Source organism: Psittacula echo (assembly GCF_963264785.1).
Source record: "Psittacula echo genome assembly, chromosome: 4".
In the NCBI taxonomy this organism is placed as follows: Eukaryota; Metazoa; Chordata; class Aves; order Psittaciformes; family Psittacidae; genus Psittacula; species Psittacula echo.
Window position 1 is genome coordinate 105,547,383 of NC_137738.1, and position 21,838 is coordinate 105,569,220.

At 41.7% G+C, this 21,838-nt stretch overlaps 1 protein-coding gene across 1 annotated transcript in view; it reads right to left on the bottom strand.

Annotated features, from left to right (window-relative positions):
• PKHD1 (PKHD1 ciliary IPT domain containing fibrocystin/polyductin) overlaps nucleotides 1-21,838 on the bottom strand; it is a gene marked incomplete at both ends in the record, with an annotated part of 251,755 nt that overhangs the window by 155,527 nt on the left and 74,390 nt on the right. The window contains one exon of the mRNA XM_080615087.1: nucleotides 6,635-6,785. Within this exon, the coding sequence (XP_080471213.1) occupies nucleotides 6,635-6,785 (151 nt within the window). The remainder of the gene's footprint in view (nucleotides 1-6,634; nucleotides 6,786-21,838) is intronic.

Genomic DNA, 21,838 nt, shown 5'->3' on the forward strand with positions numbered 1-21,838 from the left:
AAAATAACAGTCAAACAAACAAAAACAAACACCAAAACAAACAAACAAAAAGATCTTCCTTTATATGGGAAAAGGAATACAGTTCATGAGCCTTAAATAAGGACAACTGATTATTTCATGGACTTGTCACCTGCACCCAGTTGACATGCTCACACAACATTCTCATGGGCCATAAAAGCTTATCGTAGGCTGGGGCACTGCCAAGCAAGACACAAAGGATAAAAGAAGTTTGTTATATTGGCTTCATCCCAAAGGCTGCCTGAACCAAGAGTCCAAAACACATTTCTCCACCTCCCTATGTTCCTTCACATTCACAATACACTCCTAGACTAGCTGTGAATCCAAATGTCTGTGTACTACCAGGAGGACATCACTAACATATTAAAATGTTAAGCTTATATTCCAGCATTTTGTTGGACGGGGCCCTTAATCTGTCCCTGGTTGAGGAACCAGCAGCTGCTTGAGTACTCTCAGACAGAAATTGTCTCCCAAGCCCGACAAGCCTGTGCTTTCTGGCTTGCTGTGCTCACAGCCATCTGTTCAGATGGCATATGCTGCTTTGTAACAGGAGATAGGCAAAGGCAATTCAGGTCAGCCACCAAGAAGATGCTGCCATAGGTATATCACCTTCGAAGAAGTCCTACTTCGTCAATGGTTAGGTAGCCTCCAAGATACTTAGCAACATTTTTGATGCATTTGAAAGGGGAGAGATAACTTGTTGGGAAGAGGTGTGGACACTCCTAGATGGCTTCTAGCGTATACTATATCATCTAGGATATAATGAAGGAAGCTTGCAGATCAGTCTTGTGAAGGCATCAGGGTAAAAAGCACACATAGAGGTGTGATGAAAAAATAGGTTCATGGGCTATTATTTCAAGTCCCCATGGGACAGACATGAATTAAATGCTTCACCCTGAGCAAGTGAGGGGTGTGCTGGGGAAGGCACAGGAGCTCTGTTTTAAGGAGCAGGATTATGTTTCTGCTCACTTACAGCCTGCCTGGGTGACCAGTAGACCAGAGTGTTTCTATTTGCTGAGCCTTTCCACACCCAGCTATCTCATTTCAAGCTGATATCTGCCATTTGATTTTAAAGATATTGAAGACATTGCTCATCTCCTCATGTCTAATGCAGTAGGTCTTAGACGACAGCCTGTTCCTACAGAAAACTATCCTAATGCGTGGTCTGCCAAACCATCAGAGGAAGAGTGGATACTTCAAAACCTGAACCTGTGTGCATTCATGTTACACGATATGCTTCCTCTGTAGTCCTGTACTCATGATACAGAATGTAGCTTGCGGGGAGATTCTGACTGGACATAAGAAGAAAATTTTTCACAATGAGAATAATCAGTCACTGGGATAATCTGCCCAGGGTAGTGGTGAAATCCCCAGAGTTGGACACTGTTAAGATTTGTCTGGACAGGGTGCTGGGACATCTAGTCTAGGTCATGCTTTGCCAAGAAAGGTTGAACAAGATGACCCTTTAAGTCCCTTCCTGCCCAATATTGTATCAGTCTATGATTTAAAATCCTTAGGAAGACCTGGATCTCAGCTCCCAGTCTACACAGGTCACAAATGTATTTCTGTACCACATAAAATTGAGAGAAGACAGATCTACCAGTGGTACAAATCTGCTCCTGTAATGAGGGCCTGATTAGTGCCCAGGACAGGTGGAGACAAGCTCAGCAGATCTTTCTATCCCATGGTTAGAGGCGGCATCTGCTTCCCTTGTAAGGGGCACATCCACTCCTTCCATAACAGCAAATGGAGGAAGGAGATGATGCTCCTCAGGTTTCAGCACAGCTTCTGTGGGAGCTGAATGTGGCTTTTTATCTGGGATTAGCTTCTACTGATCTGCTCAGCCTGTAATACCCTGGAGGAGTTTCGAGAGCTACTGAAGTTGAAGAAAACTAATTTCATTGGCAAGCAAGACTCTAATGAGGCATATGTGCAAGCTATAAACCCATCCAAAACATCATGGGAAAGAAAAACCTGAAGCCCGTACCCAAACATGAACCACGATTTACAGCTGGTAAAATGCATTTAAACCCTTTCTGTAGGGTTGCTCAGCCCTGTGAGTGGTACTCTACTGAATAACACTGAATCCCTACAAAAAAATACACTAAGAAATTTAAAAACTGATGCCTTTCCTTTTTTTCCATAAAACCAGCCAAGACTTTGAGTCTCTGAGACTGTAATTGTTGCAGACTTGGTACACCTCACTGTAAGAACATAAGGAAATATCACACAGAGACAGAGAGAAATAGGGCTGATTTTTCTTCCTTTTAAATCTCAATTAAAAAATACATTGGATGAAATTTCCCATTAACTGGTACTATTTGTACATCCCATGTTCTTTCTTTAATTAAAAAACATGCTTATTGCAATAGTGCCAGAATCGTTTTTACGGTATTTTAATTGTAATGTCTCTGCCTGATTAAAAAAAGAAAATATGAACCAGAAACTGCCTGCAAAAAGTATCACAATGCACATCCCAAATGGGCTGAGCAAAGTGGCACAGAAAACACGGCAGCACAAGCAGTTTCCAACTGTGCCTACTGACAAGGGATTTTAAAATGGGTTTAAGGACTGGTTGATGCCACAGACAGAAGGAAAAGCTTTTTCTTTCCATCAGGAAATTCAGACCCAGTCTTTATCAGCAACAACTGAAGTACTAGTTATTTGAAAACTGCTTACGCAGGTGTATTAGTCAATATTTGATACCTTTTGCTAATAACATCAAAGCCGAGGAAAAAGTCAAGCAAAATCAATATCTGAACTTCTCTCCTCCCTGGATCCACTCACAGGACCCATTTTAGCCACAGTCTGGTCTGAGCAAGGATTACAAGAAATTCAAAACATTGATGTTCAAATATTGTTCTTGTGAAGTATTTTAAAATTGGGCAATAATCGACAAAATTATGAGTATCTTTGGGACTGATCCACTCTATTTTTTTTCCTTGTGACCTAATGGTTTTGGAAAAAAAAAATAAATAAATCAGAATATCTGAGGTATTTTGGAAACTGCACAATTTTTAGAGGCAGAAATCACAGATGAGGTGAGTCAGACCTTTCTGCAAACCTCAGCCTTGAGTCCGAGTGTGGAAGAGAGAACAGAAATGCTGCAATGATACAAACAGTAGGGGAAAGGAAGAGCTGTGGCAAGTGACACGGAGGCTTTTGTAAAAGAAGGACAGAAGAAATCTTCTCCCTTTTGCCAAGGATGGCCATCTCAATATTGCCATTGCAAATGCAACTGGTCAGTTGGAGATCTTCAACCCCACCAGGGAATCATAGAATCATAGAATAGTTAGGGTTGGAAAAGATCATCTAGTTCCAAACCCCCTGCCATGGGCAGCGACACCTCACACTGAACCATGTCACCCAAGGCTCTGTCCAACCTGGCCTTGAACACAGCCAGGGATGAAGCATTCACAACTTTCCTGGGCAATCCATTCCAGTGCCTCACCACCCTTACAGTAAAGAACTTCTTCCTTATATCTAAGCTAAACTTCCTCTGTTTAAGTTTTAACCCATTACACCTTGTCCTATCTCTACAGTCCCTGACGAATAGTCCCTCCCCAGCATCCTTATAGCCCCTCTTCAGATACTGGAAGGCTGCTATGAGGTCTCCACGCAGCCTTCTCTTCTCAGGCTGAACAGCTCCAACTTTCTCAGCCTATCTTCATAAGGGAGGTGCTCCAGTCCCGTGATCATCTTTGTGGCCCTCCTCTGGAATACTAGCAAAGTCACCCCAGAATTCATCCCCAAGGTCCTCCTTAAACATCAGACAGTTCTTTTGGTCTCCAGACATCCCTAGAGCACTATAAATTCAGACAAAGGCAATAGCACATGTCTGAGATATCAACCTACCAAACACAAAGGAGTTACTTCAGTGTAAACTCTGTGCAAACGAAATTTCCATCTGTCCTTTGTTATCATAAATATTTCCATACTTGTGATGTTGGGATTACAAAAATAACTGCAGTCTGCTGAATATACAGTTATCTACAATCTGTCTATCTTGTATCTCTTCCCCAATCAGTATTGTCTGAGCAGTTTCAGAGGCTGGCTATTAAACTTTCCACTGCTGATAACCATGTGTTCATGCTCTGCTTGTTGAGGAGGAGGTAGAAACTGCTGAGCCCTCATGGCAGTGAGCAAGACCCAGCTGCTTAATCCTGTTTCTCTATTGCTTTGGCCTCCAGATCTTCTGCCCAGGCAGTCTTGTCATTGCCAGAACCACTACATGCATTTGGTTATACAACCAAAGCAGGGTCACTTTAAGGCTGCACATGAAGTTGGCATCCTTGTTAGAATAGTCTTTAAACAATTTCTACAATGTTGAAATCATCATAACAAGACAACACGGGGGAAGTACTCAGAATCCTTATGGTGTCCTAAAAAGGGAGAATTTCAGAAAATGGGCCTGTAAGCATGTGTTGGGTTTGCTGAATTCAACAACTGAAAACGCGCAGTACAGCATCTTCACAACAGAGTGGACTCAGTAGCATTACAGCAGTTTTTCATATGTAAAGTCTCTTATATTTTGGCTGTGCACAGAGAGCCTGACACTGAATCATGAAAGCCAAAGGGAACAGAACTACAATTTAATCCCATTCTCCAACTCCAACTGAGAAAAATTCTCCAGCTAGAATAGGAATAGGATGTGTCAATCGGAGCACATATCTACACCTGCCTACAGGTTAGGGGCTTGTCATGCCTGTCTTGCAGAGGGCGAAAGTTGTCAATTATTTGACATGCTTACAGACTCAGTAGTTGCTGCTCCAAGGGGATCACCTAACTGTGATTCATCTTAAAACAGGTATCTATAATACCTAAGATGAACAAGTTTTTGGTGGTGTATGTTTCTCTCTCAATACAGGAGCCTAAACAACTCCTCTGAGCTGGACAACTTAAAGAAAGATAAGTTTAGGAAAGATAAAATCTCAGTCTTATATAAGTCTCAGCATGTCTTGAGTCCAAATCTAACAATGGCCAAACAGCTAGCAACACCCATGTAAGTGGGGGTGCATGTAACAAGGAAACTTCAGCAAAGGTGAAGCTTATAAATGATTACCACGTAGGTTTCTGCTTTTAAAATGTTTGGTCCCTATGTTTGGCATATAGCAATGCAGAAAATAATGACATCAAGACTATTTTATTGCTGCTTTCCTAAGTGAATCTACATTATAAACCAAGCTTCTTGGAAAACATGATAAAGGAGAGAAATTATTTGAATGTCAGATGAGCCAAAGCCATAAAGATACTGCTCCAGACTTCATTAAATTCAATCAGACCTCCGTTTGCTTCATGAGTGCTGACTCATAGATCAAATGTGCCCTTGAGTAGGCCCAAAGTTCAAAGCGTTTCTGCTGCAAATATTGTACCCCAATTCTTCACAGAGCCAGAGACTAGCCCCAAAATCCTCAGCCAGATTTGCAGCCAAATGACTCAGAAATCTGAGGCTCTGACCTACCTCCTCTACTGAAGAACCTGGCATTGCACAGATTTAGGATTTTCACTGTGGAAGACAGGGAAAAAGATTGTAATAAAACTTTTCACTTTTTTTTAATCTCAGATTCTTTTTTTTTTTTTTTTTTTTCCAAACGGGAATGATGCCTGATATTGGAATTCTTGAAAATCTCTGAACGTAGATGGAACAAGTTCAATCTGTTCTCGCAATTCAGATAAACTTGCAAAGTTTTTTTCTGTATAGAATGATCATTCAAAGTTAGATTAAAATGTAATTGTCAACTATTTTTCGTCATAATCTCAACGAAAAACTAGCACCTTAACAACCTTGTCATGTAAAATGATTTTCACCAGAAAAGAAGATCCAGTTCCTCAAATATATAAAAAACTCTTCTTTCAATTTTTTGAGCACCATTTCAACAGAGGCTTACACATAGGCTTAACTTCGAGCAAGCAATTTCACCAGAACAACTCATTCACTTGATACTAATAATGTGCACAACAGTTTTCACAATTGGGCCCTAATTTTGAGGCACAAGGAATATTTCTGACACCAAATTGCAAGCAATTTAAATTCTTACTTTGACACCCACTGAGGTATACCCCCTGACACTTATGCTGAATCTACTCCAGCGTATGTGAACCCTGCAAATCCAATGTTTCCCCCCATAACCGTGCTCAGTTATTTACTGTCCACCAGCCATGCTCTAGGATCTTGGATTCTTTATTACATTCAGTAGCTGTGGCCTGTAATTCTGTAACATCATTAATTTTATAAATGGTTTTGCAACATGCTTGCCTCAAAGATGCCAAACAAACCCAAGCTGATTATTGTTATCAGCACTGCCATTATCACTGAACGCCACTCAGGAAAGCAGTGATCTCAGTAGCTGAAGGAAAGGGGAAAAAAGAGGAAAAGCCTTCCTACTTGTATTGTCATTATGCCTCAAACAACATAAATGATGCTTTCTGCATACATAATAATTAAATGCTTCCCCTGTCGCCCATCCCCGTCCTGTTGTATCTACAGAGATCAGACTCAGCCTGCCTGACCAGGTGTCTCCTTAGATGCCAGAGCTGCGAAATGGAAAGGGAGATCACAGACATTAAAAACTCCAGCCCTGTAGGAACAAGAGCACTGAACCCCCCTTTTGCAGACCTTTGAGATGCAGCAGGTTGAGATTGCTGGTCGTGGTTCCCAGCAGCAGGGTCCGGCCTTCTTCTATCGTGACGTTATCGCCATCTCGCGGCTGGTGTCCGGCAGGCCAGCTGGAGTCCTTGTCCCACTGGCCACAAAACTGCAGGGCAAGCTGGAAAGGAGAAGACCCAGAGAAGTTCAAAGCTCACCACTTCCACTTTTCAGAAAGCCAGCTTGCAGAGAGCACGGCGGAGGAGATGCCAACGCCACTACTGAATACGGATTACTTTCCCCATGCGAGCCCATGTAGAGCAAAGGGATAGAGGGACACTGGGGTCAGAAACGTTTCTGGCCTTTGGGAATGCCTGTCACAATTTGGAGGTTGCCCATTGTCTTGTTCTGATCTGGGTAACAAGGCACTCGCTGCACATCTGGCTGCAGAAAGTCTGCGGGTTTCCTGGTGTGTGTCTCTCTCTGCCTCCCAGAAAGCAGAACTGCATGTTAATTTCTGGAAATGTCATAAAAATAGACTGAATAGTTTAGAATTAAAACATGCTGCTAGATGGGCAATATTTTTCTTTACAGGCTTTTTCAAAGGCTCTCCTATCACTTCTGCATGCCTCTTTTCAAATACCTTTTTAGCTTTCTCAACTTTATTATTAACATTGTTATTATTATTATTATCTCTCCTTTGATGGTTTGGACATCAGTTCCAAATAAAGCCCTGATTAACTTGAAAACAGCAAATAGACTGACTCGTGATGACCAAGGACAAAATGACACCTGCCTGGTTCGAGTCATGGTTCCTCCTCACCTCTAGACTTCAAGCATGCTCTTCGCAGTGAAAGGTTTGACTGGTTTCTTGAGGAATATGCACACATTTCCATGGACATATTTGCACAACTGTGAGCATAGGCATTCATAATGGGTTCTTTTGGACTCACACGTGAACTAGCAAAAGCAACCTCAAGGGATCTGAGGACAGCAGGGGGAAACAAAACATGGCAATATTTGTGGTCATCACTGGGGTGTGTTAATCCAGAACAGCAGTAGAAAAAATAACCTCGATACAAAAGCAAAATATAGTTTTTAATCAGAGCACAACACATGCATTACAGCTTTTGCTCTGGAGCTGTAGTTTAGGTGAATCGATACTGGTGGTGTTACGATAGTTATTCCTTCAACTGCGCTATTGTCAATTTTAGCACATGCCTGATGTTTTATACGACATTTCCCATAGCACCCAGAAACTATTACATGGTGACTACTATTCTAATTATTTACACCAAGGAATGGGTGTTGGCTCCAAAGCTGAATGATACAACTGGCTTTTGTCCATTATGTTTGTAAGGTATGGATTTAAGTTAACATTTTCTATCCTCTGCCTCTATGATATTGTTATCTCTCCTTTGATGGTTTGGACATCAGTTCCAAATAAAGCCCTGATTAACTTGAAAACAGCAAACAGACTGACTCGTGATGACCAAGGACAAAATGATGCCTGCCTGGTTTGAGTCATGGTTCCTCCTCACCTCTAGACTTCAAGCATGCTCTTTGCAGTATAAAGGAAATTACTTGGTTCAATTTAGACTGAAGTCTGGGACTGTATTAACACACATGAGGTGAAAACATCTGGGGAGCTATATCTCAGGCATCAGAAGGAGTGAACTACATCATCGTTAGAGATAACAAACCTTCGTATCTGTACATAACAGTTACAGAGAACACAATTTCTCCATGGTCACTAAACGAAATAGGACAAGTTTCATCTTCATTACTTGCGAACATATATTCATGTATTTCAGAGATTTAGGACAAAATTCCATCTGAAAAGATAGATATCTTTATCCACTGTCTTTCCAGAGAGGCTGTGAATTACTTTTCACTGATATGCTTTGAAGCAAACTATATACGACATACAAGGGTATACAATAGATCCACTTGAAAAAGCAGTTAATTAAACTTTTTTTAATCTCACAACAGGGGATATAGGAGGAGGTAGTTCATGGCAAGGCAAATATTTCCCAGATACAATGTATATCAAGCCAACTGTAGCAGAGAATTACAAATTCCATAAATTCCTGTCTGGCACAAACACAACCAATGCTGCCAGCCAAATACTGCATGATGCAGTTGGGAAATGGTGGGATTTGTCAGAACATTTTACTGAGAAGGTTTGTTAAATGGTTTAAAGTCACTCTGACATCACTCTAACCCTCTGAAGTCACTTAGAAACCTCCAGTTAACTCTAATAGGAAAGCAAGAGTGTAAGGAATATACCAGATTGCTCTTACTAGCAGCAAGAACTTAGTAAGTTGTTGACTGAAGTCTTGCAAGACTTACAAAGAATAAACTATTTTTTGTTTAAGATGGTTCTCCTTTCTAACTAGAAAACACCCTAATTATTTAAGGTTCTCTCTATATAACATTAATGCTTAAGCTATTCTGGTTCAGTTTCTGCTGTTACCTCTTAAAAGACTCTTAGAAGATCCATCCAGTTCTACCAGAACCCTCTAGCATAAAAGCCAGCAGCTCATATGTGCCAGTGTAATAAGGCACAAGAAATTGTCAAAATCGTCAAAATCATCTTTGAAACTAAGAACCATTCACCATCTTCAGAATGCGACTCGGAAAAGTTACAGATATGCTGAAACTAAGCGCTCTGTTATCTAGCTGATATGTTTGGCCACATAAGGGAACAAGTAAGAAGCAGTCTCTACACCATCAACCTAAACAAAGACAGATTTTATTGCTCAAAATAAAGTTTACTACCCAGGAGCAGAAAATGGCTTGTCCAAGTTGATAAAAATCTCTATTGCTCCATCCAGTTGTACCTGAATGTTTCCAGTGAGAAGATGCCTAGCTTAGTCTGCTGCCAGGTGTATCACTTGCATGTGCATCATTCAAGTGATTTCTGACTTGTATTCTTTTTTCCCTTTTTCCTTTTTTGGGTTTTGTTTTTGGTTTTGGTTTGTTTTTTTTTAATAAAAGTAAACAAATAAACAGCAATTAATAATACAGGCCAAGTGCTGTTTAGAATCACTTGTACCATCCTTGCATTATCATGAGGAGAATATATCTAAACAATCTGTCTGAAGAGAGAGATAATAAAGGGGGTTTGCTCAAAGAAAGTACTTTTTCGTACAGAGGGAATTGTTAGAGGGAGAGCAGCTTTGTAGGAATTGAGAGAAGTCACTGACCTGATGTAAGGAAATGAGATAGCAGATTTTATTTGGTGACCCTTCTCTTTTAGTCTTACACCATTTCTTAACATGAAAGAGCACCTTCTTGTGATCTCTGAAAGAAGCTGTGGTCTAGTGCAAGGCTAGTAAAATAGCCAACTGCCCTGCATTGCAAGTACAGTTTGCCTGGACCTTGTGAATCCCATACAGTTACCCTCTCCCTGTTTTCTGGGAGAAAAGCACAGCGCAATCTCCAACTGTATGTTTAAATTTCCTTTGCTGAATGGTGGTGGCTGTGTCCAGTTTTTATTATACAGCCCATGGTAAATTAACATGGACTAATATACACAAACTCGTCGCACATCCCTCATCAAACTGACAGACTCACAGCTCTAGAAATCCACATGCTCATCTGGCCCTTCTGGTTTCTCTTCATGTGATCTTCAGGTCTAGCTGCCCTATGATCAATATGGGACATGTTGCAGCCCACATACCAGATACCATCATCTCTGCATGCTAAGGGCAGCATGGGGGACTTTTCTGCCTTGCAAGATGAACATGCTTTTACAACCACTGTGATGGAAAAAGGCACTTGAGGCCCAAGAAAAAAACAGTGCAACAGACAACTTATCTAGCAAGAGGCCGCATGGCCATTTCCTGAACATCATCATGCAGAGCCTCCAGCTCCTTTCCCTTAGCTTCAGCTGAGCAGGATAAGAACATCCCCCTCACTGTTTTTTCATAGAAGCAAAACTCTTCCCTTTTTCATTTTTTTTCCTCTTCTTGGCACCCAGCATTTGACCTATATTGTTTAATATAAACACTTCTCAGTACGACTGAAGAGCAGCAGCAGCTGCAAGCACCAGAGTCATGGCTGAGTGCCCGTCCCATGCGTGCTTGTTGAACGAACCAGGAGGAACCTGCAGACCAAGGAAAGCTGCACATCAGTGGCTGGCAGTGGGCAATTTCCTCCTGTGCTTTTTCCAGCTTCAGCACAGGACACAGCAAATGGCAGGGAGAATGAAAGTCAGGATGAGGACAAGAGGAGGTGGCATAAAACAAGTCCTGAATGATGAAGTTGAAGCTGGGTGGCTGCAGCTGCTGCAGTGAGATGGCAGCTTCGCACTCTGACTTCAGTGTGTACCAGACAGTTGGAAAGATGATTAAGAGGAAATGGAGCTTATGAGACCATAACATCTCTGTATCCATCTGTGACACTGTCAGAGCTCATACTTCAACACAGCCAAGTTCAACTAGGAGTGAGACCACCGAGATCATAGAATGGTTTGGGCTGAAAGGGACCTTAAAAGTCATCTAGCTCCAATGGGAAGGGATATCTTCCACTAGACCAGGTTGCTCAAAGCCCTATTCCTGCAAGGTTCCTGAAAATCAATAGAGATTGAGGCAAGAGACTCTTCTGGTGTTTTCCCCCAGGGCACAAGTGTAGCACTTGTGTCCAAACTTAAAATGATCACCCAAACTTTTGCAGGACATGCCCTCTCACAAGACATCCACAGAAAACCCACCCTGGCAACACTTCACATCTTGAACCAGTAGAGATTACACTGAGTAGGGAACCAAACCTGCAAAATACGTGCAGAAACTCCAGGTGGGTGAGAAATCACAAGCACTGGGACTCCCTAAGGACCCAGTTATTCTTTCTGGGACACCAAAGAGCATGAGGACCAGGGAGGGATCTGACATGAAAATTCAATGAGCAGAGCCCAGCAATATCTTCTCACCCCTGACACCCATCTGGTGTGTGTCATGCACAGCTCATTTCAAGCCCACACCTATGCATGAAGCTCATAGCTTGTACATAACACAGGTTAATTTTGAGGGGTATCAACTCCTTCCCCATTACAGCTCCTAAACAATGAATGAATTATGTAAAGATAAAATAATGTCTTAATAGTGTACAATAAAAGATGCACAAGCTCCTTATAATTCAGCACATTAGCCCTTTCCTCCCTGCTGTACCTTCTTTTTTCCATTTCCAGGCAGATTTCTTTCCATTTTATGTTTTTAGCTGCTGCTGTTGTCAGCCAGCCTGGGGTTGCCTTTATGTCAGCCTTTGGGGACATGATCTCTCAGTACCACTTTCTCAGCTTGTGCCTGTGACTATCAGGGCTCAGAAACAGCAGCAACAACTGCAGAAAATGAATAAATAACAGCGCTATACTTGCATTCCCACACAGGCTGGCAAGCAAGTCACAAAGGGAAGGGATTGTAAGTGAGTATTCGTTCAATGTTTGGTCTAAATTTTTGTAAGTAACAATCATTCTGCCAACACGTTTATCCAGTGATTTTTAACTCTCCCAGCATGCAAGACCTGGGCTTTAAAAGGTTGAGAAACTGCTGTTTAGACATAGTATAAATAATCTGATCTCACTTTGTGGTGACTTTATAGTTTGTTTGGGTAGGTGTGGGGATTTTTTCAGAGTACAGTCCTGAAATGTGGAATGCAGCAACTGTTATAAGAACAAGAGCACTCATTCTTTGATCAGAAAAAGACAGGAGTTTTAAAGCAAGTGGTGTAGTCAAAAGCACAGGCTCTGCTTGCCACTGTGCTCCACACTCTTCTGGGCTGTGGGTTTCAGCTGAGGGTTATCTGAGACATGGCCACAGACAGGAATCCAAAGTCAGGAGAGTTTTCCCACCAGCTCCCCTCCCCTGAAGCCAGCTTTCTCCTTTCCCCCATTCACATCCAATAAGACACGGAGCACAATACTGCTCCTGCACATGCAAAAACTCTCCTAGTTGCTTCCTATGATCTCTAGCAGGAAGAAGGTGCACCCCTCCTGGTGTGCGCGGCCACAAATAAGCAAACGTTTCCCATGTTGCAGACACAGCAGAGATTGACACCCACAAGGTAGCCTTTTCCATGGTGCTGACAGATTGCCATTTAACCAGAGAGTACAGAGAGCAAGTGTTCCTGTCCTCAGTCACCACAGAGAGACAAGGTTAACATTTTAAGTGATGGAGTACAGTGTATATTTCCCCACCCTGTAGACCCAGGACTCCATGCCACATTTGAAAACACTTTAATTTCAGTGATGGATACAGGGAGCTCACTTTCCAGGCTGTGAACTCTTGACAGATTCGCAGCTTAATACAGCAGGAAAAGATTTACACCCCTCACCCAACTCCCATCCACCTGAAGGAAAGAAAAACATATATTTGGAGGAGACAAAAAGGGAGGGGAGGTATTTTAGTACACTAGATATCTTTTACAAGGGAAGCATTTTCAGCCATCTGCTCTAATTATTCCTCCTGTATTGGCCACCATCTTCATGCAGCAATAGAAATAATTATCTCCTCAAGGGCAAAAAAAAAAATATATTTACAGAAACAAACAAAAGTTGATTATTTTTAGCTGCTAGGGAAAAAGGAAAAAACAGGCTACTTCTTCATGAAGGAGCAATTAGGAAGGTGGGCAGAACATCTATAATTAAAACAGACAAATTGGTGCAGGCTCCTCCTTCCTACACATACTTGAAAAGGATGCAAGTACCTGTTATTTCTACAGTCAGTGGAGCTAACATGCAGAACGTTGCCCAGTGCCCGAAGAAACTGAACCTGTCTCTTGACGTCATTCCCTGCCTCTCTTGCTTGTAGGGCCTCTAACCCTTTGCCAAATTAACTGAAAATCACTCACCACAATTATAAAGTTATAGAATTCCAATTCGTGTGGATAGTTCTTATAGTCTGTATAACCAGCATCCCTGAGACAAGGACACTCTTTCATCCTGCTGTTGTAAGAACAGCTTCCTGCATGCACTTCATCACTCAGTGTAAAAAGTATCCTTTTCTCTAGATGAACTAAAACCAAAAGAGGACTTTTGCAGTCATTTTTTCATTCCCAGCAGCATATAAGGAATTTGCTAACAGAGAGAACAAAGGCTTTTAATACACAGCTTCATGGGAAAGGCAAAACAGGGTTGTCCCAAAGAGAACAGAATATACCTTACATTGTGTAAAAACAAGTGTAAGACAAGAAAAAAAAAAAATCTCCATCAACAGCACAGTGCAGCACCTTACTTTGTAGACAAATATATGGATTTACATTCCACACAGAAATAAGTACAATTTAGTTGGCTGTGCTATGAAACAAAACAATGGCCAAACTCAAATAGTCAAAGCTAATAATGAATGCAGAAGTTCATGAGGCTTCTGCAAGCTGTCTCAGGACAGAGGGTAGCATCTAACACTCATTACAGGAGAGCAGCGAACAAACATCAACTAGCAGGGAAGAGCAGCAAACCAGCATGCTATGCACCATTCTCCACTCTTTCCTTCTAGAAAGGCCAATTTTCACCATGGAGAAGGAAACAAGACAGAGATTAAGAATTACCAGTTTTTGCAGGGTTACTCTTGCCCATGCACCAATTTCAGAGAAGATGCCTCCAAATATTAAAGTAGCCTGTACTGAGTTTCTTTGGAAATTAGAGTGCCAAAGCTGTCTAGTAGATCTTACAATGTGATCAACAACCCCTTAAAGGACTTCATGTGCACTTCATTACAGTACTCCAACTTTGCCATTGATTAAGACATTTTCAAAGACCTTTCTAGGCTGGATGTGTGGGAATAAAAAGTAATGAATGGAGAGTCTCTGCAGAACTTTGTAATAGGCAGTCTATTTCCATCCTCTTAGTAAAAGCATCACATTCACCTCTATCACTTCCATTTAATCTGGTTCCATTTGGAAAGTCTTTTGAAAGAAGAACATGGCAAAACAGCGAGTATATTTCAACTTCTCTAATTTCCTCCAGCCTTACCTCAAAGAAAAGACAACCTCTTGGCTCCTAGGAACTCATGAGCTTTGGACCTTGAGAAATTTCTCACCCAGTTCAATTCTATGGGATGATGATCTTGAAAATAACATGATCTGACCACTGAGGTCCTTCTCATAGTGTCAGTGTTAAGACAGTCCCTGGTGCCAGTTTAGCAATGAATAATAAGGTGGTAGTTTTTAGATGCCGACAAAACAATTAAGAATTTTACTGACAGTCCGGACGCATGAACAGAAGTTCCCCTCAAATTCCTATCATGGCAGAGACCAACTGAGCAAACACTGGTAAGCAATATGAGCAACAAACGTAGTTAGATGATGGGACTGTCTTCTCCAGGTTTCTGAAAGAAATTATACAAAAAATTGTAGGAATGGTTGTGCTTGAGTCACAAATCATTAAGGAAGCAGCCTTATGCACATTAAGAAACAGAAAGAAGGAAAGATAGCCAAAGTATACAACAGGAAAAATGAATCATTTATACCAAAAGACAACATTATCCCCAAGAAGACTGGAAGTAACCATAGCTGTGAATATACTAATGATGGAAATGAGCAGAATGCTTCTGACTGTCTATGCATTGAGAATCTGTATCAGGTTTCCACAGTATGTAGGAGACCAGACTGGGTTTTCCCTTATGAATTGGCATGCTTGGCACTATTGCTTGTGATAAAACAAGCCTGGAACCTAACCCAACAAACCCTTTCCAAGGCCATGAGATGATATTTCAATATCTACATCATTTGATGTAACTTCTCTTTAACCTTTACTCCAGCTTTAAAATGTAAGTAGCATCATCCTACCGAAGCAGTTCCTTCATTAATGACTCCCGTAAGCACTGATACAAGGATCAGGGCTGGGCTCATGGCTGGACATGTGACGCACATCTTATACCTTTATTTTCAATTGATACTGCCTGTACCCTGAGTTAAAAAGAAATGACTATTTTTGTTTGGTTTTGGGTCGTTTTCCCCTCCTTTTTTATTTATTTTATCTGTCCTGCAGGAATCTTTCTGATTTCTGTTAAACTGCACAGGCACAAGAAAGGAAGAATCTGGCTGGGCATGTTCTCTATGGGACTGATGAATGGCCCTACTGTCTCTCCAACTATTACAGGATAAATCTGTTTACACACAAAAAATTGACCTGGGCTGGTGAGGTGGGACTAGAACCAGGAAACTTGCATGTCCCAGAGGTAAAAATGCATTTGCAGCCAACAGCATTAGTAACTCAAGACTATAAACAAGCCACACTGTCATTAATTACTCAGACAAGGGCAGCCACAAAAGCAGTGAGAAGACCCAAAAGCCAACTGTAAATAGTTCATCTAGTTGATTAGTTCTTCTAAAAAAATGAGTGGGCAGTTTCAGAGGTCAGAGCCCTTGGCACAAGTCGGTCTGAGGCCAATTTGCAACTGGACAATGGCATAAGAAACAGCTTAATTCCTGTTAAAAGAATAAAATAAGGTCCCAAACAATTAAACCAACAAAACCACTCAAAAAACAACTACCAAAAATAAGAATTTTCCAGCAGGGGAGTAATCACTGCAATTTCCAAGCACAGAAGGTAAGGCTCTTTGCACCAGAGGTATTTAATTAAGGACATGGAGTGTTAGTTAGGTCTAATGGTGCTTTCACAGGGAGGGCACTGAAAAGACATCGGTGTTATTAGGGGGTATACGTCCCAGATATAGCACAAGCCAGCTTCCTATACACAGGCAACAAAGCTCACCCAAGACATTATACCATGTAATGGGGGATTATGAGCAGTATTAAGCCACTCTATAATGAAACAAACCAGGAGATCCATGGGAAGGACCAGGTCTATTTACTGCACTGATGTGAGTCCCGAAGTGTTGTTTTTGGGTCTTTCAGAGTCTTTTGAGGGTTATGGTGGGAGGTTGACCTTATGATCAGAAAACTTTAAATATTAAGAAAAACACACTAGAAGCAGAGGAAACGCCTTGAAGCACATTAAGAGCCCTGTTTCACAAAATGCAAGTTTTCTCTACAGTAGCTCATTGCTAATTCACAAGAATCTTCCTAATTTTCATGTATGGCCTGATATTAAGAAACAGCTTATTTTAGTGGAAACTATCCCAGTGCAGAGTTTTAATTGTAAGCTCAACTTGCATGAAAATCTGGTGTATGGAAACACATTGGGGAATTCAACGCAATCTTCCAGTTTAGATACAACACAACCGGTTTTTCCTTTCCAGAGCACAGTCAAAGGGCACACATAATTTACACATCTCTCTAAACCAATGATTTCTCAGAGGATGAAGGCTTCTGAGACAAATTAAATATGTCAATTTAATGGTAATGAGAAAATTGCAACATCAAGTTGTTTACACAAGCAGAATAACCAAGCCTGGTGACTGTGTTAGCCTTTGCACTATGCGTTGTGCAAATATTGTCTCACAATTGTATGATCTTGACTTACTTTAACTAATCTGAGAGCAAATACTGCAAATACAAAGATTAGCTGAACAATTTTCCAACCACCTGCAGGAAAAGGAATCAAATTACATGCCTACGTGTCAACAGAAAGGATTTCTGAATGGGCAGTACAGTCAATGGGGCAGAAGAAATGAGGCTGATCCACCCCAGCAGTGGAGATCTGGTGATGATGAGCTTTTGGGATCAGGCAGGAGGAAAAAAAAAAGTTGTGCATCCCAAATCTGCTGAGAGGATGGGCTGGAGGTCAAAAGCACTGATGTGGTTTCCAGCCCCTGACTTCCACACAGCTATTGTAGAGATGTAGGGAATACAAGTGAACTGATATACAGACAATCTCCACCACAAATTCAGTTCACAAGGTGTTTCAGTGATATACCAGGCAAAGACTGAAAAATGTTTAGAAGAGGGGAAGTGCTGCATATAGGCTACAACTCGATATGTCTTATGCGCAAAGCAAAGTATATAGACAGCAAACCCACACAGATCAAAGACAAACACTGACACTGCCATTTATGCATCCAAGTCTCTTCAGCCAAAGTGGCAGGGCCATTCAAGTGACTATAACTGGACATCTCATGATGAAAGAAGAGACCTGCTAGGAAAACAAGTTGCAATGCCTGTTTTGTTGAAAGGAAAACTGATGCGCTTGCTGATACCTTGTGAAGCAGGAGGCCATTGCTTTAGTATCCCACAAGGAAAACTCATGTTTGACTGCACAAAGTTTGGTTTCTGCTTAATCACTGCAGCAGCTTCATCAAAACATTTTGCCTGATGATTTCCACCTGTTTAAAACGTATTTTTTAAGTAAATCCCACTTTGAGAGAGAGGACCTGAACAGGCACAAAGAAATTTCTTCAGGCTATAGAACTTTTCTGCCTTCCAGGATAAGAGCTGATACAAACTAGCAGTGTTGAAAGTTATTGCTTTCTGAAATCTGCCCCCTTGCTCCAGTACAATGCCCTGCATAGAGGTAGGGAAGTTTCTAAAGTCTTCATTTTTTCTGTCAGAAGTGGAATCCTAAAGGAAGTTAATTAACCACCTTACTGCAATTTAGTAGCACATATCACCCTCAGCATTTGGAGCCAGGTTCTGCCATCCAGCTACTGAGCACCAGCTGAAACAACCCAGCTAACTTCACTCATGCAGCAGAGACACAGGCAGTTGTCCAAGCTGTATCATTGCTTCCCGCTTAGGTTGTGCTATAGGGGTGCAGGATTTGGGACTTCTAGCAGCCACTGAGACAATCCCGCTCCTGCAGAAGTGAGTGGCTGCACCCAGGAGTGCTCATGTCAAACTTCTGGGATGGAACCAAAGGGCAATGTTGGGGAAGCCTGCACTGCCCTTCCAATCCTGTACCTGCTCAGCAGAGAGAGGGTTTCATCCTGCACTCTATTATTTCATAGAATCATAGAACAGTTTGGATTGGAAGGGACCTTAAAGCTCATCCATTCCAAACCACTGCCATGGGCAGGGACACTTTCCACTAGACCAGGTTGCTCAAATCCCTGTCCAACCTGGCTTGAACATTTCCAGGGATGCAAGCTTTTTAAACAGCTCTGCCTAATCTGCGAGCTTTCAGAGTCCACTTTCAAATGCAATGTCCTGTTTAGTTTTAGCACATCAACAACATGCTTTCTTAGCCTATCTGTATGCATTATCTACTGCTGTAATGTATCATGTACTGAACTACAGCACCATTACAGGTAAGTGCTCAGGTTTAAATGCAAACATAATTGCATAATGTGTACAGCCAGGAAGAATAATGCAGGAAATAGAGCCAGCTCCATCTGATAGTGCAATCTGACTGGAACGCCGACCGCTTGGATCCAAACACACAGCCTAGATGGGGCAACCAAGAATAAAAGTGCTTTGCGGTATCTTTATTGTCATCATCAAAAACACTTATCTGTAAGAAAGGTAAAAAGGTGAAGATGGGACTCTTACAGAAAAGGTCACATAAGCAATAGGGTAACACCGAGTTATGGTGGAAAGGAAGATGTCACTGCCTTTGCACTGTCACTATGAGCTGAATTTGCCAAATCCTAATAGGAATCCAAGCATTATGTGACATTTAGAAGACTGGGAACACCCATGCTATTTCCCTGAAGTCAAGGGTATATATTTAATTGCAATAAATTCAGATAAAGCCTCAGATCTTCCTGTGCAAGGAGCTGCACACACAGAGAAAGAACATTCCTGATGCAAGACACCTTCCAAATGAGGACATGTCTATGGCAAATATGTACATTTCAATACTTTTATTTTAGATAGTTAAAATTAGAACTTTTTCTCAACAAAATGGCTCTTCCATTTAATTTTCTTTCTTTTTCCCAGTACTTTTTGCTCACAGTTGCACACGATAGGCAATTTCAGCAGGGGTGCAGACAGCACTGCAACATAAGCCAGAAGGCAGCTGAAGATAATTTAGTGCACTTTGTGCTGAACAGCCATGCCATGAACAAGTACGCCTCCACTGAAAAACAGCATCACACACGTTATGGGACAGAAACCACTCTTGTCATTTCAAGTGATTTTAGGCCAAACTTCTTTTAAATCAGACAAGATGAGAGACTGGCGTGAGAGAGAACCTCTCGACCAACACACTGCCCTCTGAAATGAGAGGCCTTTGAGTTGAAAGCACAAACTTCTGCTGTTTGAACTATAAAGCCATGCCTCTCTGTTTGCACGGCTGTAACAGCCCATCTTTGTCGGGAATGCAGATTCCCTGAAATAATGTACACTCCATGACTTTCACTATCTGTGCTCCCACATACGCGTTTGTCTGCCTGGTAATCGTCTGGTAGGACATAAAATCCATGGTCCCTTTATCCAAGGATCTTTGCTGGCACATTCTTGCCCCAGAATATGAATATGTTCAAGTACTTAAAGTGCAGAAGGGTGCCCAGTAGCATTTTCCAAAGGCAGATTTGATTTCAGGAAGAGATGGGCATCATACTAGGGTATATACTCAAATGGGGATATGTGTACTGGAGGTGGAAGTACCTTGGTCCAAATCCAAAAAGCCCTATCCACTGCCAGATATCACCACCTGGAGGAACTTAGCCAAAAGTGTCACCCCATGGTACCTGCCTTCAAGTCCCTCAGGTACCTGGCAATCAAAAAACCATTTCTTCCAGACCTGAAAATGAGCACTGGCCTGGGGCCATGCCAGTGACCAGTGACTGCAGTCCTTCCTGCATGGAGAGCCTCAACTTCTGCAGCGTTCCCTGGGCATCTCAGCTTTGAAGCCATATTTTTACCTCCAGTGGCTCTATTTCATGATGCATCCCTGTGCTGACCGCAGTAGGGCTCACAAAAAGGCACTATAGAATAACACCAACTGCCCAACAACTTTCTCTGCACCAATTCATTTGACACAGAGGGATTCAAGAAAACAAGGAGCTATGCTCTAAGTCCAGGAAAACATACACAGACCAACCTTGGGTGAGTTATCCCTACAATTAATCCAGAATTGCTTCATATATCTCTCTCTACCCAGCTTTGCATAGGTCAGTCTGGACATCTAAACCCATGCTGCTTTCATGCCTACACATGCTTGCTTTCATGCCTACATGAGCTTGCTGACAAGCTCAGGGAAAAGCTTTCCTCAAAACTGAAAGCACAAACTGTGTCTTCTGCTCACCAAGAACAGGTTAAGGCAGGAGGAAAAAAGACAAATAAGTGAGGATTAGACAGTGAAAGAGCAAGACTGTGTGTGAAAGAGGGAGAACCATGATCCCTAAGCGGCTGAAGCTGAGCCTGACCCTTGATCAGAATCACAGACCCAAAGAAGATGTGTGAAAGCAGAAAAATAAATCAATAAGCAAAACAGCAATCTCTTTCCTCAATTTTATTTGAGGAAGTCAAGTTTACCGAGATCCTCACAACCTGTCTTTGGCTAAAATCACTGCTAATGAGCTCTGACATTTGAAATTAACTGAATATGAGCTAACAGCTCCCAGCCCCACACCACCCATGAAGTTAACTAAGAATATTTTGTTAAAGCCATAGAAGAGCTAAACTGACGCTTTATTGAGAAGACACAGTGTTCACGAGAAAGTGTTTATAACATCCACTTCACCTGATGCTTCCCTGCTCTGGGATGTCTGCTTTTCTTCATGGGGACCACAGAGCACTCAGTCCTCTTCGCTCCTTCCCATTGCCATCGTAATTATTTGCTAGTTTTTACGAGGTAGCCTTACGATCCCTTAATGAAGTCCTTTGCTCTGCAGCTATTCACAAGGACAGATTGGACACGAGGGGCTTCCACTTATGGAGCTGCCAATCAGGGGAAGGTACCCAGCATTTAGCAAGCAGTTGTTAAACCAGTCTATCACCCGGCTATTACAGACTCATCATGAAAACAGCTTGCTTTTACTGGCAGTCACATAAAATTAACCCTTTCCTGAAAGGCAGAACCAAGGCCCTATTAGATTTATTGTGATACAGTGATTGAACATGTCGGGTTTTCCTCCTGTTACAGCTTTTTTTTAATCAAACTTTAAAAAGAACAATGAAATAAATACTCCTTATTTTTACTCTGCTCCTTACTTTAAAGGCTCAGAAGAAATCACAATGCAAGAGGATTATCTTTCTGTCATTACTGGTAGCTTATTACAAGACCAAACTTTTCAGGTTTTTGTTATCCTCAGGATTTACCTATTTTTTTTCCAAATGAAACAAAACCCAGCTGTCCCACAAACACAGTCTATTCAAGGCTTCTTCTCACTTCTTGTGAATTGGATGGGAAGCCTCACCCTGCACTTTTCGCTATAGGATAACCAGGGTACCAAA